Below are 24,015 nucleotides of genomic sequence, written 5' to 3' on the forward strand. Positions count from 1 at the left end.
GCGCGCGTCGTCGGCGAAAAAAATGCAAACTGTATTTTCGTAATAAGGAACTAATTTCCAAATCACTCAGAATATAATTTCAAAAAAATCATAAAATGTTATCCACATTCCATGCTTAAATAAAAAGTTTCTTGCAATGCGGCTTTATCACAATAATAATTTTTGCAATACATATACATGATATTTTAATCGAAACGTTGATTTTTATATAATTCAACAAATTTCTACGATTTTAACAAAAAAATTTCTGCTAACGTTTAATTTTTCAAGAGAGAATTGGAGAATCTTATTTATATAGGAATGAGAATCTCGTTTACATCTTTCAAGTTCGTCGTCGTGATTTCAAATAATTCGCAAATTCGTCGAGATTGAACGGATCGAAAATTCGCGAGAGAAAGAGAAAGAAAGGAAGAGAGAGAGATCGAAGCCGTCAGTATACGTCAGTACGCGCATCCGTGAAGCGACGACGTGATTCGTCATTAACGATCGAGTCCTCGCACGTCGCGCCACCTTCCGTGCGCGCCGCGCGCGCGCGCGCATCGATCGCGAGCGCGAGCGCGCCATTGGCGGCGGCGCGGCGTCCGCGCGACGGCGGCCCGCGATTGGTCGAGCGCGCCGCCACCGGCGGCGGGCGCGCCGTGAAAAAGTTGATCGCCGGCGACGCCGCCGCCACCTGCCGCGCTCGTGCGTCTTCGTCGACGCTCGGCCGTCTCCGGCCGACGATTGCCGAGCGCATATTACTATTTTCAGGCACGCAGGGGCACCTCTCTTGACGGATTTTCAATAAGTGACGAGAGCGGCGGTGCGCGGCGCGATATACCTCGAGATCTACGCTCCCCTTTTTTTCCCCTCTCTCACCGCGTGCGTGTGTACTTCGCCTCGCGAATATCGTCGCGCGAACGAAGACGTGCGAGGGGCTTCCCCCCCCTCCCTCTGGGCGCATAGAGGAGCGGCAGCACACACGGACTTTTCATTCGCGGGTGGTGGCGGCGGAAGTCGCGGAAGAGAAGTGACGAGCCGACGAGAGGGCGAAGTGGTGTGTACGCGCGCGCGAAGAACGGACAACGGGCCGAGGAGAGAAGCGAGAAGCCGAAAGTGTACACCGCGGGGTCCCGAAAGAGAGGATCAAGCTCTGGCGCCGAGCGCCAAAAGCGATCGGGGCGCGTGAGGGGGGCGATGTCGGGTCACGTTCCGGCGAACTCGCTCGACGCCTGACGTTATACGGATTCGCTCTCGTACGCTCCGCCGGAAAATGAGAGATAGACCTCCACGTCGCAGCGAGCAGCTGATGGCGGCCGTGCTAGCCAGCGCTACCGAGAGCTGCTGCTCCTAACATACACGTCCTACCCCGAGAACGTCGTTGTTCCCCGCACATCGGCGTGTACGGGCGGTGCGAGCGCGAGGCGGTGGCGGAGGCGGAGGTGGAGAAGAAGAAGAAGAAGAGGAGGTGGAGGAAGAAGAGCGGAGTAGAGCGTAAAGCGGAGTCGGCGGCGGTCGGCAGTTGTGCGTGGTGGCAGTTTGTGCGGCGTTTTTCCCCCCTCGTGACGCGGTCGGCGCGCGTGAAAGAGGGCGAAGCCAGCGGGCAGCAGCGTCGACGGCGACCAGCGCTCGCCGTCTCGGCCTCTTCGGTACGGTTTTAATCGTGTCTGTGTGCGCGTGTGTCCGCGTCCGTGTCCGTGTGTGTGTTACCCGTGGTGCGTGTGCGCGGCGCGAGGGGCCAACGTTACCCGCGGCCATTACTTCCCGCAACGAACGTGCGCGCCGCGCTGGATCGTCAACTATACGCGCAAGTCGTTCTATTTCGCAACGGTGCCCTCGTCTCTCTTTTCCCTCTTCGGCCGAGCACCGGCGGCGGGTCTCAGCCGCGGCTCGACTCGGCGCGCGCGGCAGCACGGTGCCTATCCGCCTGCCTTGCCTGTGCCTGCCTGCCTGCGTGCGTGCGTGCGTGCGCGCGCGTGCGAGCGATACGAGCGAGCGAGTGAGCGAGTGAGTGGAACGACACGCAATCCGCGCGACCGAGAGGAGCTCTCGGCCGAGCGATCAGCCGCGGAACCAACGAGATCAGCGCCGTCGTCGTCGTCGTCGTCGTCATCGTCGTCGTCGCCGTCGCCGTCGTGGTCGATCGAATCCACCCTGCGTCGCGAGTGTGAGGCGAGGTGGGACCGAATCGGGAAGAGGGCAGCTGCCGGAAGAGAGTCGCCGGTCGGACGTTCCGCGACGTACCGTCGGCGCTTGTACACCGTGCCCCCGTCGCACGGTCGTGGGTTGTAGGTGGGAGCACCTACGTTCGCGGAAGGAAGAAGGAAGAAACGGACGGACGGACGGAGACGGCACACGGGCGTGCGTCCGCATGTGACAACGCCTAGCCGTCCGCGGGAGAGATCATCGCGCCCCTACCTCCTCGGTGGCCGGTGACGGCGGTGATCGGCCGACGGGCCGACGGGCCGGCCTGACAGAGAGGATCTCGCCAACGGATCTGCGTTTACCGGGAAGGTTGCCCCGCGTGTGTGCTTGCTATGCGCGACGAACGTCGCCGTCGTCGTCGTCGTCGTCTTCCATCGCCGCCCGCACCTCCTCGCGCCGCTCGGCGGCGCGCAGCGTGAACGGTTTTGAAGCAGCGTGCGTCCGTGGCGTGGGCTCGCGCGGGGGGAGAGTATAGCGCACGGGGGGCCAGGGGAGAAAGAGGAATTGATGCGATCGGGGGTAAGGCCGCGTCACGTGCATCATCCCGCAGCGTAACAGTGTGTGCCTTTCTTTCGTTTCCTCGGTGAGTTTTCTCGCGGAGTTTGGTGTCGTACGGTCTCTCGTATACGTCGCGCGTTCGGCGGCCACGGAATGCGGCCTCCTCGGGGCGGTGGTGATCTCGGTCTCTAGTCGCGCGAGAGACAACCCCCCCGCCCGCCCTCCCGCTCTGCTGTCCGCGCGCGGAAAGGGAGGACGCGCACCGACGAGGGAGGAGTGGAAAAAACGAAAAATAAAAAACCAGGCCGCGCGAGCGCTCGCCGTTTTTTTTTCTCGAGCATCAGGACAGTTCCCCACAGTGCCTCCGTTAAATGCCAAAATGTCGTCAGGGGCCTTCGTGGACAGGATAGACCCCTTCGCCAAGCGATCCCTCAAGAAGAAGTCCAAGAAGTCGCAGGGCTCGTCCCGCTACCGCAACTCGCAGGATGTCGAGCTCCAGCAGTTGCCGCTGCTCAAAGGTTAGTTTCCGTCTTCTGAGAAGTAGATGAGAGACTTTTCCCACTTGTCTCTAGTGTCCCGGCGGAGTCTGTCTAACGACAGGAAGAAGCTCGATCACCTAGATAAGTCGAATTAGTCGCCTGTCGATTACCCAGATAAGTTAAATTGCACATGTATAATTACTGTTGGTCGTTCTAAGCTAGGCAAGAGACCGGCGTGATTTCAACGCGAAGCGAGATAGGAGAGGCTCCGAAAGACCTCGAGCGGAGAGACGTCAAAGGCAAAAGCCGCCAGGATCTCGTAGGGAATTATGCCAAGATTTTTGCAAACTCATCCGTTTTGGTGTCTTTACTTTAATGTCAGTATGTCGGCTTATTTATTTGGCGTCTTGACTCATCACTGTTTTATCTTTAGCGGCGATAAAACGTACGCGGCGAGAGATCCTCGATCTGGTTGTCGCGTAAGGTCACGCTGCCAAGGAAGACAGCGCGTCGACGAGAATGATTTGACGAAGCCGTCTCGTCCAATTCCGTTGCGGATCTATCGCCACTTTCTCGCGAGTGGAGCGGCACGGCTTAAGCATAATATCCTTGGAGTTATTGAATAATTGAAGCGGCAAGTCTGTCGTTCCTGACTTAGGCAATTGCATCACGTGTACGGCGCGGCTCCACTGTGCTCATCGGTAAACATATATCGTTCGTTTCTTTCAATATATATCGTTACCGATCGACGGATCGTCGATCACGAGAGAAGGCGGCCCGTGTTGCGCGCTGACGCAAGTTTCAGCGGCGAGCGAGCGAGCGAGCTCGCACACCTGAACTTCCACGAGGACCGTTACCGTCGTCGATAGCGCCTTCGTTATATTCCGCGCATTCCCACTCTGACGGCATTATTAACATATTACGTACATGGTCAGCGAGATGCGGATCGCAAAAACTTGTTTATCGAGACGTCACGCTGCGCTCGTTAGCGTTACCGCCGCGCGTTAATCTCGTCGGGAGAGATAAACGCGCGGGGGATAACCTTATGATTCGCGCGCCGGATTTGCCGGGTGGGTAACAGCTGGATTGAAATGCATTGTCGATGTTCCGCGTCGAAGCCGCGCTCAACTCCTGCGGACGATCGTTGCACACGTGCACGCGTCTCCCGGGACTCGCGTGCATGCGTGCGTACGTGTCTGCGCGTCAAAGATTGGGTGACTAGCGCACGGCCACATTTCAACGAGGCCACATTTTGCCGTAGAAAGCATCGCCGAAGTTCGATAGCGGTCACCGGGGCTCTCCTCCGCTTCCCGCTTTTCACTGAATTGTATACAGCAGCTTGTAATCGGACGCGATCTCTTCTGGGTGTTGACAGCAAGTTCTATCAGTTTCTGCAGCCCGTTCGTCGATTGCAACCCCCTTTCGACGGCTCCACGAAGTTAAATGTACCGATGAAGGAGTTAAATGTATTGATGACCCGGTGAGGTTGCAAAGTTATACGTCAACATTATTCCAGCCTCTGCTGCTGACGTGGACGAAACCGTCGCTGTTTGCGAGAAAGTTGTGCGAGCTGTAATCCGGCCATTCCTTACTCTAGAACTTCTCTGGAGGGGTCTCAGGTGGGATCTGCACTGCGATCGCCCGCCGCGGAGCGTCGTGTCGGACTGGGTGACGGACGCGTAGAACACCCGGCGACCGCAACTTCATCAGGGGTGGGCCGCGTGACGCCCCACTTGTGCCTCTTGACGAAGGACACCGACACGTTGCTCAGGCACCTGCAAATTGTGCACGCTTCAGATCCGGAAGACTCGCGACCAGGTGTGAAATATGGCTACGTCGCGAATGCGGAAAACACGTTCAGTAAATTGCCACGCTGTTAGCAACGAGAAACAAAGGAAAGGAAATGAATAAAAAAAATACGGAATAAACTTCGGAGCCGCACGGTGAGGAGTAACGCGAATATAGTTTATACATTGCGCTACATGACCGCGACCCATTCGACCAGATATGACGCTCGCGGCGACCGTCTGCCGAATAGCGAGACACTTGTTACGCGTTGACTGTAAAAGTTTGTTTACGGAACATAGCCAGCGGGCACCGATATCGGTGCTGCTAGCTTTCGTTGCTCTTTTGAAAACGGGGTGAGAGGCACGCTAACTAACTAACGGCGTGTAGATTGCGGCACACGGATACGCCTGCGGCGTGGAGAACCCACGCGCGAACCGCAGCTAATTGTCGGCGAGGACTATCGTATCTCGATTGTGATAAGGGCACCGCTATCAGTCTTCCACTTTACCGAATTGACCGAGAGAGAGATATCGCGTAATTTTCACCTGTCGCTCAGCTTCGACTTTATCGAATATTTGCCTTCTGGTACGCGCGCGGCGTCGCTCACCCGCGCATACCCAACGCGTTGTCACCCGGAAAGAAGCGGTCGAGGGTTATCGACGTGCGACTGTATAATTTTCTTTACGATCGAATTCGCCACTCGAGCGAGCGTGCGCGGGGCAAAACGTATATAACGATTGGAAACATAACGGACGACTCCGCGATAAGAAAGTAAGAGGAAGGCGGACGTGGTTCCGAGACTTCTAATGATAATTGTGACCGTAAGAAAACGAAGAAACAATGAAACATTCTTGTAGAACGATAAACGTAACGGAGATAGGAGATAACTCGGATCGACGGAGATACGGATCATGATTGTTACCATTAGACATGTGATTTTGGCATCAAAACAAGCTTTTCATCACCATTATCGTTATCGAAGGTATTCAGAATGCGGCGCCAAAAATGAACAGAGCCCACAGGATCAAGATTCTGCCGTATCCGACCTTCAGCTGCGTCTCTGGAAACAATTACGAGGATTAAAAAATGATTTCGCTCGTTCGGACACGATTCATCCACCAATTAGTAACATCTATTCTGTAATCCCGCTAAATTATTACCTATTTCTGGCCCCGCTCGTTTTCCAGATTCTTGCTCGGCGCCGCTTTTAGTCACACAGGCTCGTTTTCCCCCCCCCCGGTGGAATTATCTGTACGACCGGCGCCACGGATAAGGATAAGTGATTGAACAGGGCGCGTAAACAAAGAAAGAATTACGTAATCGACGAGGGAGCTTCTTGTCGGGGACCTCGTCAATCGCGCTACTGTTCGCCGTTCACCTTCCCGCGAGGATTTACGGCCAGAGCGGTGTCTTCGTAGGCGTGACTCAAAGCGCGCATACCTGCTTTTTGTTGGATCGACCGCGGCTCAAAGTACTGCACGTTCCTGCCTGTGCCTTCTATTTCTGGAGGGATACAAAGACAACAACGTAATACTCACGAGGCTTTAGGTTCGTCGGGAAGGAGGGGGGGGGGAGAAACCATGATCGTCACGCGATATGAATCTCAAAGATTCTGGCCGTCGACTTGTGCAGCCCACGATCGAACGACGTGACGCTCCCAGTATGCGTGAAACAGTATTGGTACTCCGCCACGTGTATAGCCGGGGACTCCTCTCCGTCTCTCCCATGCCTTCACCGCCACCGCCATCGCCATCTGAACGGAGTCGCACTGAAGGGAACTAGGGATCAACATGGCGACCTAAAAGGGCTAAAAAAAAAAAGAAGGGAAAAAAAGCCACGCTAATCACGGTAAAGGTCCTAGAGCCGACTCGCCCGCGAGCATCGGCAATGGGGATGACACCAGGGAAAAAAAAGGAAACGGTCTCTTTTGTATCCGTTTTACATACATTTTCTACTTTTTCCGCGACATTTGTTTTTGTCGCAGAAAGAGTATTCTATTTGAGTATTCTATTTGAGACTATTACGAGACTGTCTAAATAAATCGTTGCAATTTTCTCTTTTTACATATAATATTTCTACCCTCTCTGTATTTATCCGCCTATTGGGTCTACCGTGTAAATGTTTTTTTTTTTAGATAGGCAATCAATGTTGCTAATGAGACGCAAATGCACACGATTATTAACGAGATAATTAACACGCTTACGGGCTGGAGAACGCGACAGGTTCGGATGCGCAGAATGAAATGTATGTTATAATGGAAGCGATCGCGCGCCACGGATATCGCGTGTAAGAGGATTATTGGTAGTCAATCGGAGTAAAGGACAAAAGGGGCGAAAGAGCACGAATGCGAATTAATAGTGAAATAAGAGCCGTCGGAGTATCTGTCCCGAGTCAATACACGGTAGGTTGATCGACGCAATTCGTTGTCACTTCCGATTTATGATATTCCCGGCCTCTCTCTTAAAAAAAAAAAAAACACTTTTCCCGTGGACTGTAATTGCGTATTATCTGAAGACTCGCGCGTGTTTGAAATATGCAATCACGTTCCGGGAAAAAGATGCTTCGGATATAATGGGAATTCACACAAGGCGTTCCGAACTCATTGTCAGACTTTCCTCCTTCTTTGCTAATGGTAATAATTTGAAGTTGACCTTTCCGCAGTTAAAGTTAAGAATCTCCCATTTGTTTCCGAATAACTTGAAACGTTCCGATAATACAGTTAATATTTTAAGCTTTAATGAAATTCTCCACTAATATTTACTTTATTTATCGCTGTGTTGGTTCTCGTTGGTACAAAGTGGTAAAGAAAAAGGAGGGATATACGTTCATGATACGCGAATGATAGACGTGTAAACAATCGAGATGTTCTATCCTAAGATTTCAAGACGATTGAGAATGTTTCTTTTTATTTCTCTTTCGAAAGTGACAGCTAAGCATTTTCGAAAAGACACCGAAAACTTTCTAGGACAGTTAAAATTTTTGAACCCGCGCCAACGGCGATCGAAACAAAGTCTCCATCTCCCTTCCACTTTACTAGTTGACCTACAAATTTACGACACGAATGGTCGTACGGAATAGACCACCTTGCAGGCGATGTTGTTCACCTTCGTCGGTAAAATGGCAATAGTTCGCCTCACTTTTTCTTCTCTTCTTTCTTCAGTTGTTCGACATTATCCGAATTGTACACAGTATTCATATTCACAGAAATAGAAATTAAAACTACCGACTTTCTTTTGATAGAATACATCCTTCGTGCGTCTTCTTTGTTTCCGTCTTCCGCCACACTTTAAGTAAAATTCGAGATCATGCTTTCCTAAATTCTTGTTACAGATTCTTCTTTACGTATCCCTCCTACGAGAAGACTAGCCTTGAATTTTGGATTATGCGTGGAACTCTGCGAAACATAAAAGTCTTATTCCGTAAAGTCATCTCGTTTTGCGCTGCAACTTATAATAACCGTTTATTACATTTGGTGTTGCGTGTCTCAACCCGTCTTTTCAGGCTGCTTTTTATTATTTATTTCTCATACTTATTTCTATTGTACACGTTCTCGTCTACTTGGCGGCTGGGAAAACGTCTTTCTCATTAGACAGGATCGACTTTACGAAGAGAGGACCAATAATTCTATCGCGATTAATCTGAATACAAAGGGTCCAATTAGCATTAATCTAACGAGATTTAGAGGGATTGCTCGAAGAAAGTGCAAGCTTTCTTTTTCTGCACAATTCATATGCATAATTCATAAGATTAATTAACCAAAATACACGTTTACTTTTTATAATATAATATAGTGAATTTTATATGCAAACGAGATAAACGCGGTAGAGTTTGCATTCATTCTCTCGCGGCGCGAATATTTTTACGGGATGAGACTCGTGTCGCAGAGTGCTATTGATTTTTCATTGGTTAATTTCAATCATAAGTTGATTATCCTTTTATCTGCCCGCTTGCACAGAAAGAATTGTAAACACATCATGTACTTACAAAGAGATACATACATATAAGGAATTTTATCTGATAAAGTTTCCAAGTCCGATCTGAACGTGACTGAACACAAAGGTATTGTTCAATTAGATAGTATTATATAAATGCACAATTATTACATACATATATGATATTCTTATAGTTCTTTGTCAGGTGTAACTTTGTCAGGTGACGAAAACAGCTTGCGATCGTTTAAACTTGTACCAATTCGACCGCAACGAGATTTACACGGCCTCTGTGCCGGCTAGAAACGACCATTGTAATAAATTATCGCGCCTACCAAGCATTGCATTGCGCGAACGATATTACGGCCCGTAAACAGCGGCAGGTGAGCGGAAGCAAAATAGAGGTGGGATCAAGTTCAGCACGTACTCACGGATCCGAATTAGTTCCAATACTTCGGCCTCATGGGACTCGAATGGTGCTCATAAAAAAAAGTATCATTTCACCCGCGATACCTGCTTGGTATCCAGTTTAAACAGACTGTTTTTGAATCCCGGAACAGTTGTTTGCCGTAGAAGATGTATGAAGAAAAAAAAACTTTATCTTAACTCTCGTTATCGCTTTCAAGAGTTAGGTGCAATGTATAATAATTGTTTCGCTCTGCAGACAAGAGAGATCTACCGTGTCCATTGATCATCGTTCTTATATAACTAAAAATTATTACGGAAATACTTGATCAAACTATATGATGCAGAGAGAAAACTGTATGTTATTTACCGTGTAGGTACATCGTCCGTCACTTCTTCGCCGCGTAGTTCCGGTCCTGCCTCTCGGGACCGCGGGATCTCCGCAGGATTCTCGAGGCTGTCCTACATTCGAACGTGCTCGCGAGACACTCGAGCCCATCTCCGGGAGCGAACGATCCGTATAGGATCGCCGCTGCCGCGGCGGCGATCGTAAAAGTTTTACGATTTCGGCGCGGCACATCCTCTTTAAGCCCCGAACCCTTTCGGCGCTCGATACATCGGATGACATTTCGACCGGCGTTGTTACTTTATCGTAACCGATATATATCGCTTCTTCGTGAACGACAGAGAGGGAGAGAGGTGGACAATGACGCGCTTGAATACGGGTGCAAATTGAGTGAAAAAGCAAAAGTGCTTCTCGATGCTCGAGAAGCAAATGCTCATGGACGAGCGAAGCGCCGTTGGATGATCCATAAAATTTTGGAGGTCCAAAACACCCGATAGGAACACCGGGTTATATCGTCGACAGTTTAAATCCCTGATGAATTAACACTCCATTTTTAGAATCCTGGTATAATTGACAGAAACCTAATTCTTCCGCGAAAAGAAAGAGTTTCATAGTCGCAAATTATTCCATGGAAATTCTGCAAATGGGATGCTAACTTTGCAGAGCAATGGTACTTTTTTAAGCAGCTGTATACATAAATGACGAGAGCTATCGACGAAGAAAGTTAGAATGTATTTACTCTCTCGTAATCATCAGGCACCTCTCGTAACTTTTTAGTCTGCAACGTTAAGTCTTCGGCGTTATTCCTGGAAATTAAACTTCAAATTAAATTTTTAGCAGGATAAACTCCTGTAAAATGGAAGTTTCGTTAAGCTAAACTTGAATTTCTCACTTATATCAACCGGCGTCCGATATTGGGGGCAACATATTGAATCTCTTGTTTTCTTCGACATGAAGACTGAATATGTTTCTCATATATGTAAATTAATGATCGTGATTTTTTTTAGCGATGATAAAATAAGGTGACGCAGCCAGGGACATCTCGTGCGTTCACGTTAAGGAAAAAGGAAAGGAAGTGGGCATGCGTTTTCCGGGTTGAAGGAAACTATTGGTTTTCCAAAGTAAGAAATGCAGCCGCGCGCGTCGCGATGTGCTGAGACCGTTACGTCAGACGTAAACACAGTTTAATTATGCGTCATGCACAAGTGGGAGCATTAATAGTCTTCTTTGTTCAGATACGTCTCCCGCGCACCCGTTCTCGGAGTTCTATTCCAGTCCGTATTAAGGAGGAGAAGGAGAACGCGAGAATAGAAGTATAGAAATGATTAACGAAATTATAATTCCGAGGATCGTTTCTCACTTAGCTGGGCAATAAACACATGGATGTACAGGAATGTAGAATATGGGCAAAATTTTACATGAATATTTCGCGGACGTATCTCTCTTGGGTAATCTGACGTTCATTTTTTTTTCCATAATTAAAATGATGTTTGAGCTTGCGAACGAATCGAGAGGATGAGAGGCTTTTCGCGAGATATTAAGCGTCGGGGAATAAACAACGGTTACCTTCCGCGTTTACTTTCGGGCGCGTACTTCGCTTCGCCTACGGCATTTTAATTTCTGATCCCGCGAGAGATCACAATCTCGCTGGATAAATGCTCTTTAATAATAAATGTTCTACACTAATTTCAGCGAAAATGCATGTGGGTCGAGCATTTATCGTGATATTCTGGTAACGAGTCGCGCGCACACGAGTACGCTTTCCGGCTAATTGACGCTGATGGTCATGGTCACTGTCAAGATCGGGACAGGAGCCACGGGGATGCGACGGGGCGGTTTGCCGCGGGAGTGAGAGAGAGAGAGAGAGAGAGAGAGAGAGAGAGAGAGAGAGAGAGAGAGAGAGAGAGAGAGAGAAAGCGGGCGAGACGAACATCGCCGCGTCGTTCATTAAGTCACGTTCGGGCCGCATAATCGGCTGCATAATGCATCGGTAAAGAAATCGACTGTTGCGCGCTAAAAAAATTTAGACAATTGCGTTACGCAGAACGGCGTGTCGCACACTTCTCAAACAACCCGCACTGTCTTTTTGTTCGATAAAATTAAAATTGACCTCGGCACGTGGCAAAATGCTGCAAAAATTCTCAGGATATGAATTATTCATTCCTCAAGCTGTTTATATTGATTCTTAAAGTTAATTTTTTTTTTAAATTTTTCCACGGTACACCGCGACGTAATAATTTGATTTTTACGGAGAGATTGAAACCGGTTATAATTTTGTTAAGTTCAATATCCGAGAGGCTATAGATATGCTGCTATTATAGAGTGCTATAGCCAGGTAGATAATGTATGTACCTTACGTCATTCGTTGTGATGCAATCATTACAAAAAAAGAATGAAAGACATGGGGAAATTATTTTTGTGTGATTGCCACGTTGAAATCTGGTTTCAAGGAAATTGTATAACTATATTAATAATTATATAATTATCAGGTAAATAATTGCGCGATTATATCTTTTTATTGGCATTATTCGCGTCGAAAACGAAACGTATCAATATTTAATATATTTTACATATTGGTGTAATTAATAATAATTTTATATATATGTAAAATACTATATGTGTATTTAAATATGTATATGGTGGATTAAACAGAATTAGGATTAAACAGTAACACATATTCGACATACATTTCGGTATTCAAAAAGTATAAAAAAAATGAAACGTAGGGAGGATGGAGAACGAGCGGAGGAAACGGGAAGGATGAGCGAAGGAGCGGAGAGGAAAAACGTCGGGGAGAAAAGGGCGCAAAAAGAAGGGGGAAAGAACGTAGTACGGGAAGATCAAAGAGGAAGAGAGAAGAAGGCGAAGCGCAGACGACGACAACGGGAGTGGACAAGGCGCGGTAGAACGAGGGAAAGAGGGGAAGGAGGAAGATAGCGTCGTCAGAGTATGAGAGAGGGATAAGGGTTGGAAAGGGGGGCGAGAGAAGAGGCTACCTGACGGTACCCCCCAGAGAAGCGGTGGAAGTATTGATCCGGAATGCCGGCGACCACCTGCACGGAACGCGCTCTTCTACTCCTTCGCCACCCAGTGCCCCCCTCCTCCCTCTTTTCGCGTTTCTACCCCCCTCCACTAGTTCGCCTCTTTCACTTCGTGTCTCGCTCTTTCCCTATTTTGTTTCCCCTTTTCACCCTTTCGTCTCGGTTCTTGCCTACTCTGCTCCCTTTTTTAAATCCTTTTAAATCGTTTTTCTCATTATCTCAATTAATTATATTTCCCTTTCATATCTATTAATTTATCTCTATTTTTAGCGTACATTGGTTTTAATCTTTTATTATTTTTTTTTAGCTTTTCACCTGCTTTTTACTCGTTTTATTTTGTTTCCACTTTTTCTTATCCACCCTCTTTCGCACTCTTTTCCATTTCTCTCTCATCGATCCGCCAAAATATCTCGTATTGCGGTCAACGCATAATTTACCGCCAAATTGCTCTTGACATTCGGTCGATCTTCTATTCCGGCAACCGCAGACTTCTCGAGAACGAAATCATACTTTCGCATCAGAACTTCGCAGTTGTTGTTCGCCCTGTTTGAATAACAAACAAAATTAATTTTACAAAAATCTGATGAGTCAACTAGAAATGAATTTTATCTCTGTGCATATATACAGGCTGTTATTCCAAGCGCACTTTAAATCGCGGATTTTTTGACAATTTCAAGCGGATTCATCGAAGAAGAATAAACAGTTCTTGAGCGATCAGAGCGACTCGAGAAATAAAAGGCTTTTAATGAATTAAGCCTCACTGCAATTGAGATTAGATAACGAAGCTGGCTCAACAGATATTTCAATCCGAGTTTGAATCCTTCGAAAGAATCTATTCGAAATAAGACGTTAAGACATGGGACGAGGGAGGGCAGAATACCCCTCAGGTAGACAAAAGTGTTATTTTTCTGGATCGGGGGGCGCGTATCTCGCGCGGCGCAGCGTCGCGCCGGCAAGCGGGAAGCGGGCACGTACGCGAAGGGTACGTGTCGCGTTATGAATGAAATTATAAATATGTGGATGCTAGATGGATCGCGCGCACGTAACGTCGAGGGAGAACGTACGAACAAACGAACGAACGAACGGACGGATGGAACGAACGGGGGCGAGACGCCGCGCGCGCAACGCTATTTTTGGAGTCCTTCGCGACGCGACGTGGTCGCGTCACGCCAGCCGATTCTCGCGTTGCGCCTCTATTTTTCTTTTTTTTTTCTCTCTCTCTCTCCCTCTCTCTCTTTCCTTCCCTCGCTCACCTGAGTCTCTTTAACTGCGGATTTAATGGAATCATGTTAAGGCCGTTCAACCGTTCGTGCAACTTGCCCGTGTCCTCCCCCCCTCGTCGGGAGGAACCGCGAGGACTGATACTATCGATGAAGGAACATCGTGTGTCTGACATCGATTAAGCCTCCGAACTCCGGGATGAAAAATTAATTGCACCTTCACCTCGTTATAACTTATAACCCGGGGTGTGACGCAGACTCGCCCCACCGTCCATTGTCGGCATAAATAGCGACGCTTAATTCTAACTCCTCCTATTTATGGATAATCGTAAGATCGCATGTAACAGAATTTATCACGGGAGACCTCGCGGACTTTCGTTCCCATCTCTCCCTCGTCCTTTTCTTGCCCTCTATATACCTCTCATTCCTATCTGCCGCTTAATGACAGCGTGTTTTTCTCAATGTTCTTTCGCTAAAACGATTTGATAGACCGTACTTTAAAGAGGAAGAGGAAGAAAAAGAATAATGCATGCCTCTGTCGCACGTGTGATGGGCGATAATAAGATCGCCACAGTCCCACAGTTGCGATCCGACGACGGCAAAATCGTCTAAATATGTCTTGGACGTGCTTGCCAAAGCTTGTTGTTGCCACAGGCAACTATTTCGTCCCGCGATTTCGAGTGTCGCCATTCAGGAGTGACGACAGCGAGCGAAAACGTATATAGCGATCCGTTCGTCCTCCTTCACGGGGAAGGTTTCCCTTTTTTTTTTTTATGTCGCGTCGCGCCTCGGCTTCCCGGAAAAAAATCTCGGTGGATAAATATAACGTCGGGAGATTGCTGCCAATTTTTTCCCCAGGATGGCCACTTTGCGCCTCGATTTACCCGCGCGGCGGTATTTCACATAGGACTACCGCCTGTTACGAAAGAGGGAGAGTGAGAGAGAGAGAGAGAGAGAGAGACAGTTTGGCATAATTCGATAAAGTCATTGAGGCCACGCCGTGCGCCATTATGAAGAGCGAAGTTGCAACCACGCCATCATCCCCGGGGCGAAGTGAAGGGCATGGGAAAAACTGATTAGCCGATGTGTGTTACCCTTTGACTCTGCGTGAACGGTGTCCCGGACCTGCGTCGAGCCTCTTCGCCCGTGGACACTTTTCGATCATGTCGACGGGTTTTTTTTCAAATACAACAAATTCTGGTGGTTTTTGCTTGTCCGTTAGGAAATTTACTTTCTGTTACAGTGACAGAATTTCTTTGAAACATGCTCCAAGGGTAAAACGAAATTTAGCTCATCAGATTGTTACACGTTCGTCCAAACGGACACGTAATTGCTCCTCTCTGCCGGTTTCATCCCTCGTCTCTTGGTTGCATGGCTCTAAGGCCTTCAAACACTCTAAACGTCGAAATATCTAGGGATGGACGAGCGATAGATCCTTCGTTCTCCTTGGATAGATAGATTCAGACTTTTTCATTTCCAGATACTCATAGGATCAATTTGCGGTTTTATTCGATGTTGCTATGATAAAAAAATACATATCAGGATTACTAGGAGTGGGATGCATTAAATTCCGGCTAATTTAAGAACTTGAGTCGTAATGAATTTCCGGGATACTTGAAATTAAATTTGATCCTTTACCGTTGAATTCGTAGTGTCAAATTATACTCAATTTCAGTTATTTTTAACTATTCCTACTGCTCTTACTCAATATATCGTTAATTTAATTGAAACAATGTAATTTAATTAATTAGAGTTAAGAGTTAATAGAGTTAAAATAATACTTTAACTCTATTAAGAGTTGAGAGTTAAGAGTTAATAGAGTTAAAGTAATACTTTTGTGTTAAAATAAATTTCGACACACATGATGGTTAAAAATAACAAAATGTTATTTAACTCAAAGTATTTAAATTCCATCCGTTAATAGTTTAATATTTAACAGTTTTGGATTCAAATTGGAATTATTCCAATGAAAAATTCTATATGACTTGAAATTATTTTTAAAACTTTTTTTTCATTACGCAACAGTTATAAAAATAATACTATGTTTATAGTAGCGCGGTAGAGTATTACTATACTCCGTCTCGGCAATGCCGGGCTGTGAAAAGTGCATCCCCGTCCGAAAGTGCATAACACGCGAGTGGATATTCAACGTCGGCTATGATGTACAGTCCGTGATTATCAGTTCAGTCGAGCGAGTGAGATAAGCATTAATCGACGTGTAACATGAAAAAAAGATCGGTCCTGATCCTAGACGCAATCCGTGGATGTTGACTCGCGATTACGAGCGAGATAGCGAGAGAGAATGCGACCTACGCGGCGTGAAGGTGGCTGCACATGCCGACGGGCGGGCGGGTGCGCGTATAACCTCCCTTTGCGGTGGCAAACATAACCTCTTCGTCGGCCTTCGCTTCATTGCATTTTCGAACACGAATTTTCAAAGTGCGATAATCTAAACTGAAGGAAAAATTGAATTAAAAACCACGGACCTTTATATGAATTAATTTCATTTTCTTACCATCGCGTGGAACGAATCGAGCGACGGAAGAAACGCATCCGAACATCGCGTTCAATTCTTCGCGAGACTAGCGGGACGATAATTGGTTAACTTCACGCAAATATATCGATAATCGATTGAATTATTTTTAGAATAATGTTTAAAGATGATTTCGATTAAACTCCAATTAACTTGTCGGCGATTAATTCAACCCGCAGGATCATTTAAAGCAAAATTTTTAATTTGTATATAATTTGCTGCCCCCTGATCGAATCTCTCATATGTTAGACGAAAAATTATCCATTTTAGCAAAATAGCGCGCGTATTGCTCGACAGGTTAATCGCCGGTCAAGTTAATCAGACTTTAGTCGAAGTTGTTCCTGTAAAGGTAATACATTCTTTGACCAATTTGCCCGGTCCATCCTTGGCCAGTCCGTTTCTTCGGTGAAAATTAAATGGAGGTAAAGATATCTTGTCCGTCAAAGTCACTGGATTCTTCTTTTCCACGAAGCGGACTTCGATGATAACCCCAGGTATACGCTCTGGGGTCTCCGAGACCCCAGGTAAAGTTTGAAACTGCCCAGACGGCACCGTGTCCAAAATCGGGACGTAAGACGTCTTAAAACCGTGGCACATGGAAAAATTTAAGCAGTAAAACTCAAGCAGTAAGCAAATCACAGTCGAGAACTTAAGGCACGGCCCTAAGCGGTAGCGAATCCATACCGTTGATTTCTTACTGCTTAAGTTTTACTGCTTAAGTTTTTCTATGTGCCAAGGCCCTTAGTGCCCATCTACAATAGGTGTTTTAAGCCCTAAGCCTTAAGAAATTGTTCAATCACAATTGAATTTGAGGAGAATAATTGACTATGATTGATCAATTTCTTAGGGCTTAGGGCTTAAAACACCTATTGTAGATGGGCACTTAAAGACATCTTTAAGACGTCTTACGTCCTGATTATGAACATGCGTGCTGTCTAAGTCTACCATTGGTAGAGAGATATAATTTTTTACACGTGTTTATTAGTACTTGTGATTTTAGACTAATTCTGAATAAATGTACGTATTTTTCAGTTTGTTTACGATCGGAAGAAAAAGAAAAGAAGTCAAAATACCCCGTGATTTTCTCGAGAGTTATAATGAAAAAAGTAGCCAAGTCCTCCAAGCCTCCCTAGCGCGGTGTCTACGTGTGCGAAAAATAACTGTGTGTACCTAGGGTTAACGAGATATTTCGTTTAATTTCAAGCGAGTGTCGGGGTGCCGGATCGAAGAGAACAAAGACCTCCGGATTCCGAAGAAGCTCACGGTTGAGAAGCGCACGATCCATTTGCACGATTGTTTCAGCATTCGATCATCCTGATCACTCGTGACACTCCGTGCGACTTGCGCGATTCTGGTTTCTATCGGCTCAATTAAATTGTTTGCTTACACATGTAGGAGCAAAGGAAATGATAACATTTTATTGGGGCTTCTCTCGTCCATGCAGCGGAGAGTTAAAAATAGTAGCCAGGCACTTTGCTCCGCCGATTCCGTTTTGCATGTATAATGAATGAATTGTTTGTGACGAAACGTAAGGACATTTCCGCTTCCGTAACACCCGAAGTTTCTCCTCGCGATACGACGAAGGATTGTCGCGAGAGGGACTTCGCGTGACTCGAAACACGTGTAGAACTGGTGATTAACGTTGTTTGTTTGTTGCAGATGTTAACGCCGCAGAGCAGGAGGAGTTGTTTATCAAAAAGCTACGCCAATGCTGCGTGGCGTTCGACTTCATGGACCCGATGGCTGATCTCAAAGGCAAGGAAATTAAACGGAGTACGCTCAATGAATTGGTGGAATATATCACAGCAGGGCGAGGTGTCCTCACCGAGCCCATCTACCCGGAAACCATTAAGATGGTATGTTAATTGATGCGAAAAATCGCGACAAACAGATTATCAGGCTGGAATTAAAAAAAATCCGTCTCTCTCGCTTGTTCTTGTTAATCGCTTCTGATCTCTCGTACGCATCGTACGCGTCAAAATCCTTGCTCGCTCAGCACGTTATCTTGTTAGCCCGAAAGTTATTCTGTTGAGAAAATTAATTAGAAACAGTTTGATTTGATCTAATAGCTCGTTGATTTTTATGTCCAATGTGTTTATAAATATCTACAATAAATAAAATTTAAAAATATATTACGTATTTAATAGTGCTTTTTGATATATTAGATGAATGCTTCTAATGAATGTAATAGACTTTGTGTGTGAGAGAGAGAGAGAGATTATTTAATGCTGATATTGTAGCTCTATCTTAAAGGTCCTTTGTACGATATTTGTTAAAGGTGTCTGCAAATCTATTCCGTACATTGCCACCTAGTGAAAATCCAGATTTTGATCCAGAAGAAGATGACCCGACCCTGGAGGCGAGTTGGCCCCATCTTCAGTTGGTCTACGAAGTCTTCCTCCGTTTTCTCGAGTCTTCAGATTTCCAGCCTGCTATTGGCAAAAAAGTTATTGACCAAAAATTCGTGTTACAGGTAAAACATTATTACATTGCCGCTCTTTACTATATGTCTCTAATATGCCACGCCTTTTGACGTAATTAAACTAATGAATACAAGTATAACTCGTTATAATTATCTGTTTCAGTTATTGGACTTGTTTGACTCGGAAGACCCCAGGGAAAGAGATTTCCTGAAAACGGTTTTGCATCGTATCTATGGCAAGTTCCTGGGTCTTAGAGCCTTCATACGCAAACAAATTAACAACATTTTTCTGAGGTATTTATTTGAATGTTGTCTTAAAAAATGTTATCCTGTTTATCTTGTATTTTAATAGAAATTTAATTTTACGTAATATTGTACCAAGTAATTTATTAGCAATGTCAATATTACATAAAAAATGTCATTCTTTTTATCTTGATATTTATATAATGTCCCAATTTTGTTATTATTTCAGGTTCGTGTACGAAACGGAACATTTCAACGGGGTTGGTGAACTTCTTGAAATTTTGGGTAGCATTATTAACGGATTCGCTCTTCCCTTAAAAGTTGAGCACAAGCAATTTTTGGTTAAGGTACGAATATATTCTATTAAGGAAATTGAAGTACACATAGATTTCATTCAAATCTCCTATCTTTCTGAAATAAATTGTTTTCTTTCTCACACGCTAAAATTTTCTACTTTTGAATTTGCAATTTATTTCAGTTTTATTTAATATCCCGAAAGACGTAAAATTGGAATTAAATACGATTCGCGTAACTTCTTGTTCTCTTGAAATATATTTTTCTCATAACTTTGGCAATATTTTCCAAAGCTATTCAGAGATGCATATTTAAATTCTTGCCTTAATCTTTTGTATATATAGATATACATTCGTAAATATATATTAACCCTGTAAAAGCGGAGGAGGAGAAGGAAAGAACTCGAGACAAGAAAAATGATTTAAAAAGCGTCTTTTTGCTTATTTCCTTAGGTGCTGTTACCACTACATAAAGTGAAATGTTTATCGCTCTATCACGCGCAGTTAGCTTATTGTGTGGTGCAATTTTTGGAAAAAGACGCGACTTTAACAGAACCAGTTGTACGAGGCCTCCTTAAGTTCTGGCCTAAAACGTGCAGCCAGAAGGAGGTGATGTTCCTCGGTGAAATCGAGGAAATACTGGACGTTATAGAACCTAATCAATTTGTTAAAATACAAGAACCTTTATTCAGGCAAGTCGCACGTTGCGTGTCTTCACCACACTTTCAGGTAATTTATACAGCATTTTGCACTAATTACGACGAATTCGTTGTGAATTCGCGAAATAATAAATTACTCTTTTTTTTCGTTACAGGTTGCGGAGAGAGCATTGTACTTTTGGAATAACGAGTATATAATGTCTCTAATTGAAGAAAACAACCAAGTAATAATGAAGATTATGTTCCCAGCGTTGTACAAAATTAGCAAGGAGCACTGGAACCAGACGATCATAGCTCTTGTTTATAATGTTCTAAAGACATTTATGGAGATGAACAGTAAGCTCTTCGACGAACTTACTGCCAACTATAAGTTGGACAGGCAAAAGTAAGGCCAAAATTTTGAGACTTTTTACAATTTTGCGAAATTAAGCGGAATTTTTTCAATCCATTTTAGTTTTTAATTAAATCTTGATTATTTAGTGCTATATTAACCAGTCTAATCAAATCTATCTAAAGCTATATGAAGAATAAAGAATTCCTTACATTTTTTTCTTTACATGTATATGTCTGTATTACAGAGAGAAAAGGAAGGAAAAAGAAAGGGATGAGATGTGGAAGAAACTGACCGAATTAGAACGACGCAACACTCTCGAACGTAATGCTCTTGCAGCTTCCTCCAATAATCCAGTTCCTGCCACTAACACATCTATGACGCGAACTCGTCCCTGAGCTGGTAAAAATACTATTTTATCTATTTCCAAAGACTTTTTATCATCTTTGTTTACACTTTCTTTATTTTTTAAATTAAATACTCTGGTGATTAAGTACCACATTAAGATCTTATTCCAGCAAAGTCGGTTTAAAATCATACGAACAATAATTTGTCAATTTAGAATATATAAAACAATAATATAGAATATATAAATCTGTACGCAAAGAATATTGAAGAAATAAATGTCTTTAATTTAATAAAATAATTTTTATATAAATATCTAATAGCTCTTTGTTATTTTGTTTGTTTTAGGTGGAAGTACGGTATCACGCTGCCCGATTGTTAGCTCTTAGTTTACGTCGATTGTCCATATACTACACGCAAAAAATTCTTGTTGTTAGTGAAACGAAGTGTCTCACGAAAGCATTCTTGACATAATGTAACTCATTTTATTAGTTGTGACCGAAATGGGAGAAATGATGGAAGCAGGGAAAAGAAATGAAAAAGAGACGATGCAGAGTTAATTCACGCAATTTTATTCTTCTTTAACAACATTAACAACAACAACAACGTGGCGATTAGTGAATTCCAAATAATTTTATATGTGTATATCGGGTATATTCACACTTTTGGTTTTTCTTTTCATTTGGAAACGGCAAAGGGTTTCCAACTGCATGATGTACTCAGTGTCAGCACACAACAATACGACAATGCGTTAGTCCCTTCCTGACTAAGATTTCGTTACCGCTCTCGGTAGGAGGGGATTACAAATCGTGGTGTAATAAATTTCGGAATGGACGAAGTTGTACACGTCGTTGTGATCCTTATGTTCATTTCTGGAGGACGCGATACTTTGCGCACTCTCTCAGACGACCAGTGTGTCGCCTCCTGACTGACCCTTACGCTGATTCTTGCTGCTCCTGATAGAGCCAGCGAGAGTGTTTGAATATATGTATCATATATTCGTATTAACGCTACTGATAACTGTAACAGGTACGTAATAAAAATTAGGTAACAGTGAAAAACAAATATAAATATACATATATATAGATATAGATTTATATACATATATATATATATATAAATCTATAAATATATATATATATATATAATACGATATATTATATATATATAAAAAAAGATATAGTTAATACGAGATACAAAACAAGTCACAGACATATATAAACACACAGACACACATATACACAGAGGCGTACACCAAACTGCGATAAATACTGCGAGAATACATGTGTAAAACGTATATAGGCCGATGTGCTACTAACATAGAGACTGCTGTGACTGAGTGCCCGCGGCGAGTTGATAGTGAAACAAACCTTTTTTCATGAGCGTGTGGCCGCGGCGAGAGACGGCGTACACGAACACAATAGTTAACGAGTGATAAGGTTCAATTCGCGCGGACGATGGAGGGAAAGGAGATATGCGAGAGAGAGAGAGAGAAAAAAAAATATATATATGTTGTTTTCTAATAGAAAAAAAAAGAGAGAGTGTGAGAAAGAGGGAAAAATAATGGGAGCGAGGGGACGAAAGGAGTATACAATAAAAAAGAAGAAAAAAGGAAAAGAAACAGATTTGATTGTACCAAAAACATCCGTTGCTTATAAATATTAATTACGTGATAGCGATACAGGGCGCGCAGGTATAAGGATCCACTTTCGGAGCTGTGCTCCCATGCTGGCAACCGTAGGGGTGGGGGGGGGGGTCGTTTTTAAAATTTCTTACCATCGCATAATAGTAATTAATGATACGAATAACGATAATGGTAACAATAAAGAGTAATTAAACGAGAAAGGGGAAAGCTAATAATAAACGACAATGGTAAAACAAATAATAATAGCTACAGGTAAAATAGTTAACAGAGATGGGTGACCGCTTGCTCATACATATTTTCATGGAGATAATCGGGGAGACACGCACGAGAATTGCCATTGTTCACCGTTTTTCTCTGTTCTTTTTTTTTTTTTCTTTTCGAGATTGCTTTCCGATGATCTTTCTCGTCGAATGTTTCTCACGATTTATACACACGACTTGCTCGCTTTTGTGTTACGCTCCGTTCACCTTCGCTACGTAAAAACCTCATAAGGAGACAGAGAGTGACATATACATATATAAATATATACATATATATATATAATTATTGTAAAATAATGTAATGTGACTTTGAAGACGTAGGTGAGAGTCCAAGAGAAGATTCTTTACGCGTAAATAGATACACATTTATTAAAGAATTGTCTAAATTATTTCCATTTTTTTTTTTTGGCCGCTCTTCAACGCATCCCGTGTTTGTGCCGAGGTAAATCGTAAATGGGAAATACAAAGAAGGCGTTTCGCACTTCATGACTCCAACGAATATTCCGACGAGTACATAATTGTTCCTGGCAGAAACATAAACGGTGGCCTTTAACTTGTATCCAAAAGAGATTTTCGCGAAAGGAAAAATCCGACTCTGGGAAAGTTATTGGAGAATCTGTTGTTAAAATTAAATTGGGGGACATCTTGTACCTTTTACAAATGATCGTTTTATGCATTACGATAAAAACGGACAATAATCTTTGTATGTGTGTGCGTGTGTGTATATATATGTAACGTCAAATACGAGAAACGGTAGTTCTTGAAAATCATTAAAAGTAATTAAAGTCGTTACTTTTAATGATGATTGATGATGTCGTCGTTCGATTATTCATTACACTATTAAAAGTTGCGACATCAATTTCATTTCTGTCGCTTTAGATTTTCTTCCGGAAGGAAATATGTATTTGGAAGGGCAGTAAGACCTTGAAATTTTTAAAGATTAGCTTTGAGTACACTTCTAAGGCAATTATCCTTTAACGCTGACAAAAATGTATTGTTGAAGAACCAAGCGTTTTTTTTTTTCAATCTAGCTGAGGAAAGATCAACTTTCAAACTTGCAAAAAAATTCGTCGTTTAAAGTTAAGAATATTCATATAATATGAAATTTGTATCGGATGTCCCAGATTAATTATGCTCTCAGCTGCACAGTCGAATGATTCTCAAGTGGGATTTTTCCTGAAAAGTTTTCCCTCGAAATTTCAACGTTCTCTGTGCACCATCTTTCTTCGCGCTTCCCTTCTTAATTCTCAATATTAAATATTTTAATGACCAACACATTCTTTGTGAGTGGTTTTTCCGTCGTTCGCACGATGACTCGAGGACAACATTTATTTTCAGGATTTCCGAATCTTGTAAAGGGGAGAGCAGAGCCTGCTACTGGATGGACCGTCTGC

The 24,015-nt window shown here is 44.0% G+C and overlaps 1 protein-coding gene and 1 long non-coding RNA gene across 6 annotated transcripts; one reads left to right on the forward strand and one right to left on the reverse strand.

The window, feature by feature from the left end:
- The first annotated feature begins 729 nt into the window (after positions 1–729).
- Wdb (serine/threonine-protein phosphatase regulatory subunit widerborst) lies at positions 730–22,998 on the forward strand. 4 transcript variants are annotated; one of them, XM_071792563.1, is made up of 9 exons: positions 730–3,200; positions 18,083–18,279; positions 18,702–18,896; positions 19,009–19,139; positions 19,318–19,435; positions 19,835–20,110; positions 20,196–20,425; positions 20,619–20,773; positions 21,065–22,998. In XM_071792563.1, exons 1-8 carry the CDS (start codon positions 3,062–3,064, stop codon positions 20,767–20,769), a joined length of 1,437 nt encoding a protein of 478 aa, XP_071648664.1. In that variant the 5' UTR covers positions 730–3,061; the 3' UTR covers positions 20,770–20,773; positions 21,065–22,998. The 4 variants fall into 4 exon arrangements, with proteins under 4 accessions (XP_071648664.1, XP_071648665.1, XP_071648667.1 ...); XM_071792564.1 differs by lacking the exon at positions 730–3,200 and adding an exon at positions 16,717–16,947; XM_071792566.1 differs by lacking the exon at positions 730–3,200 and adding an exon at positions 16,718–16,917.
- LOC139821508 (uncharacterized) lies at positions 3,169–9,222 on the reverse strand. 2 transcript variants are annotated; one of them, XR_011734271.1, is made up of 4 exons: positions 6,110–9,220; positions 5,872–6,009; positions 3,364–4,936; positions 3,169–3,298 (listed from the first exon to the last, which is right to left on the reverse strand). It is a non-coding gene; the product is annotated as an uncharacterized lncRNA (long non-coding RNA). The 2 variants fall into 2 exon arrangements; XR_011734270.1 differs by having other exon boundaries at positions 3,364–6,009; positions 6,110–9,222.
- Positions 22,999–24,015: the final 1,017 nt, after the last annotated feature.

The sequence above is a fragment of the Temnothorax longispinosus genome, chromosome 11, assembly GCF_030848805.1.
Source record: "Temnothorax longispinosus isolate EJ_2023e chromosome 11, Tlon_JGU_v1, whole genome shotgun sequence".
Classification (NCBI taxonomy): Eukaryota; Metazoa; Arthropoda; class Insecta; order Hymenoptera; family Formicidae; genus Temnothorax; species Temnothorax longispinosus.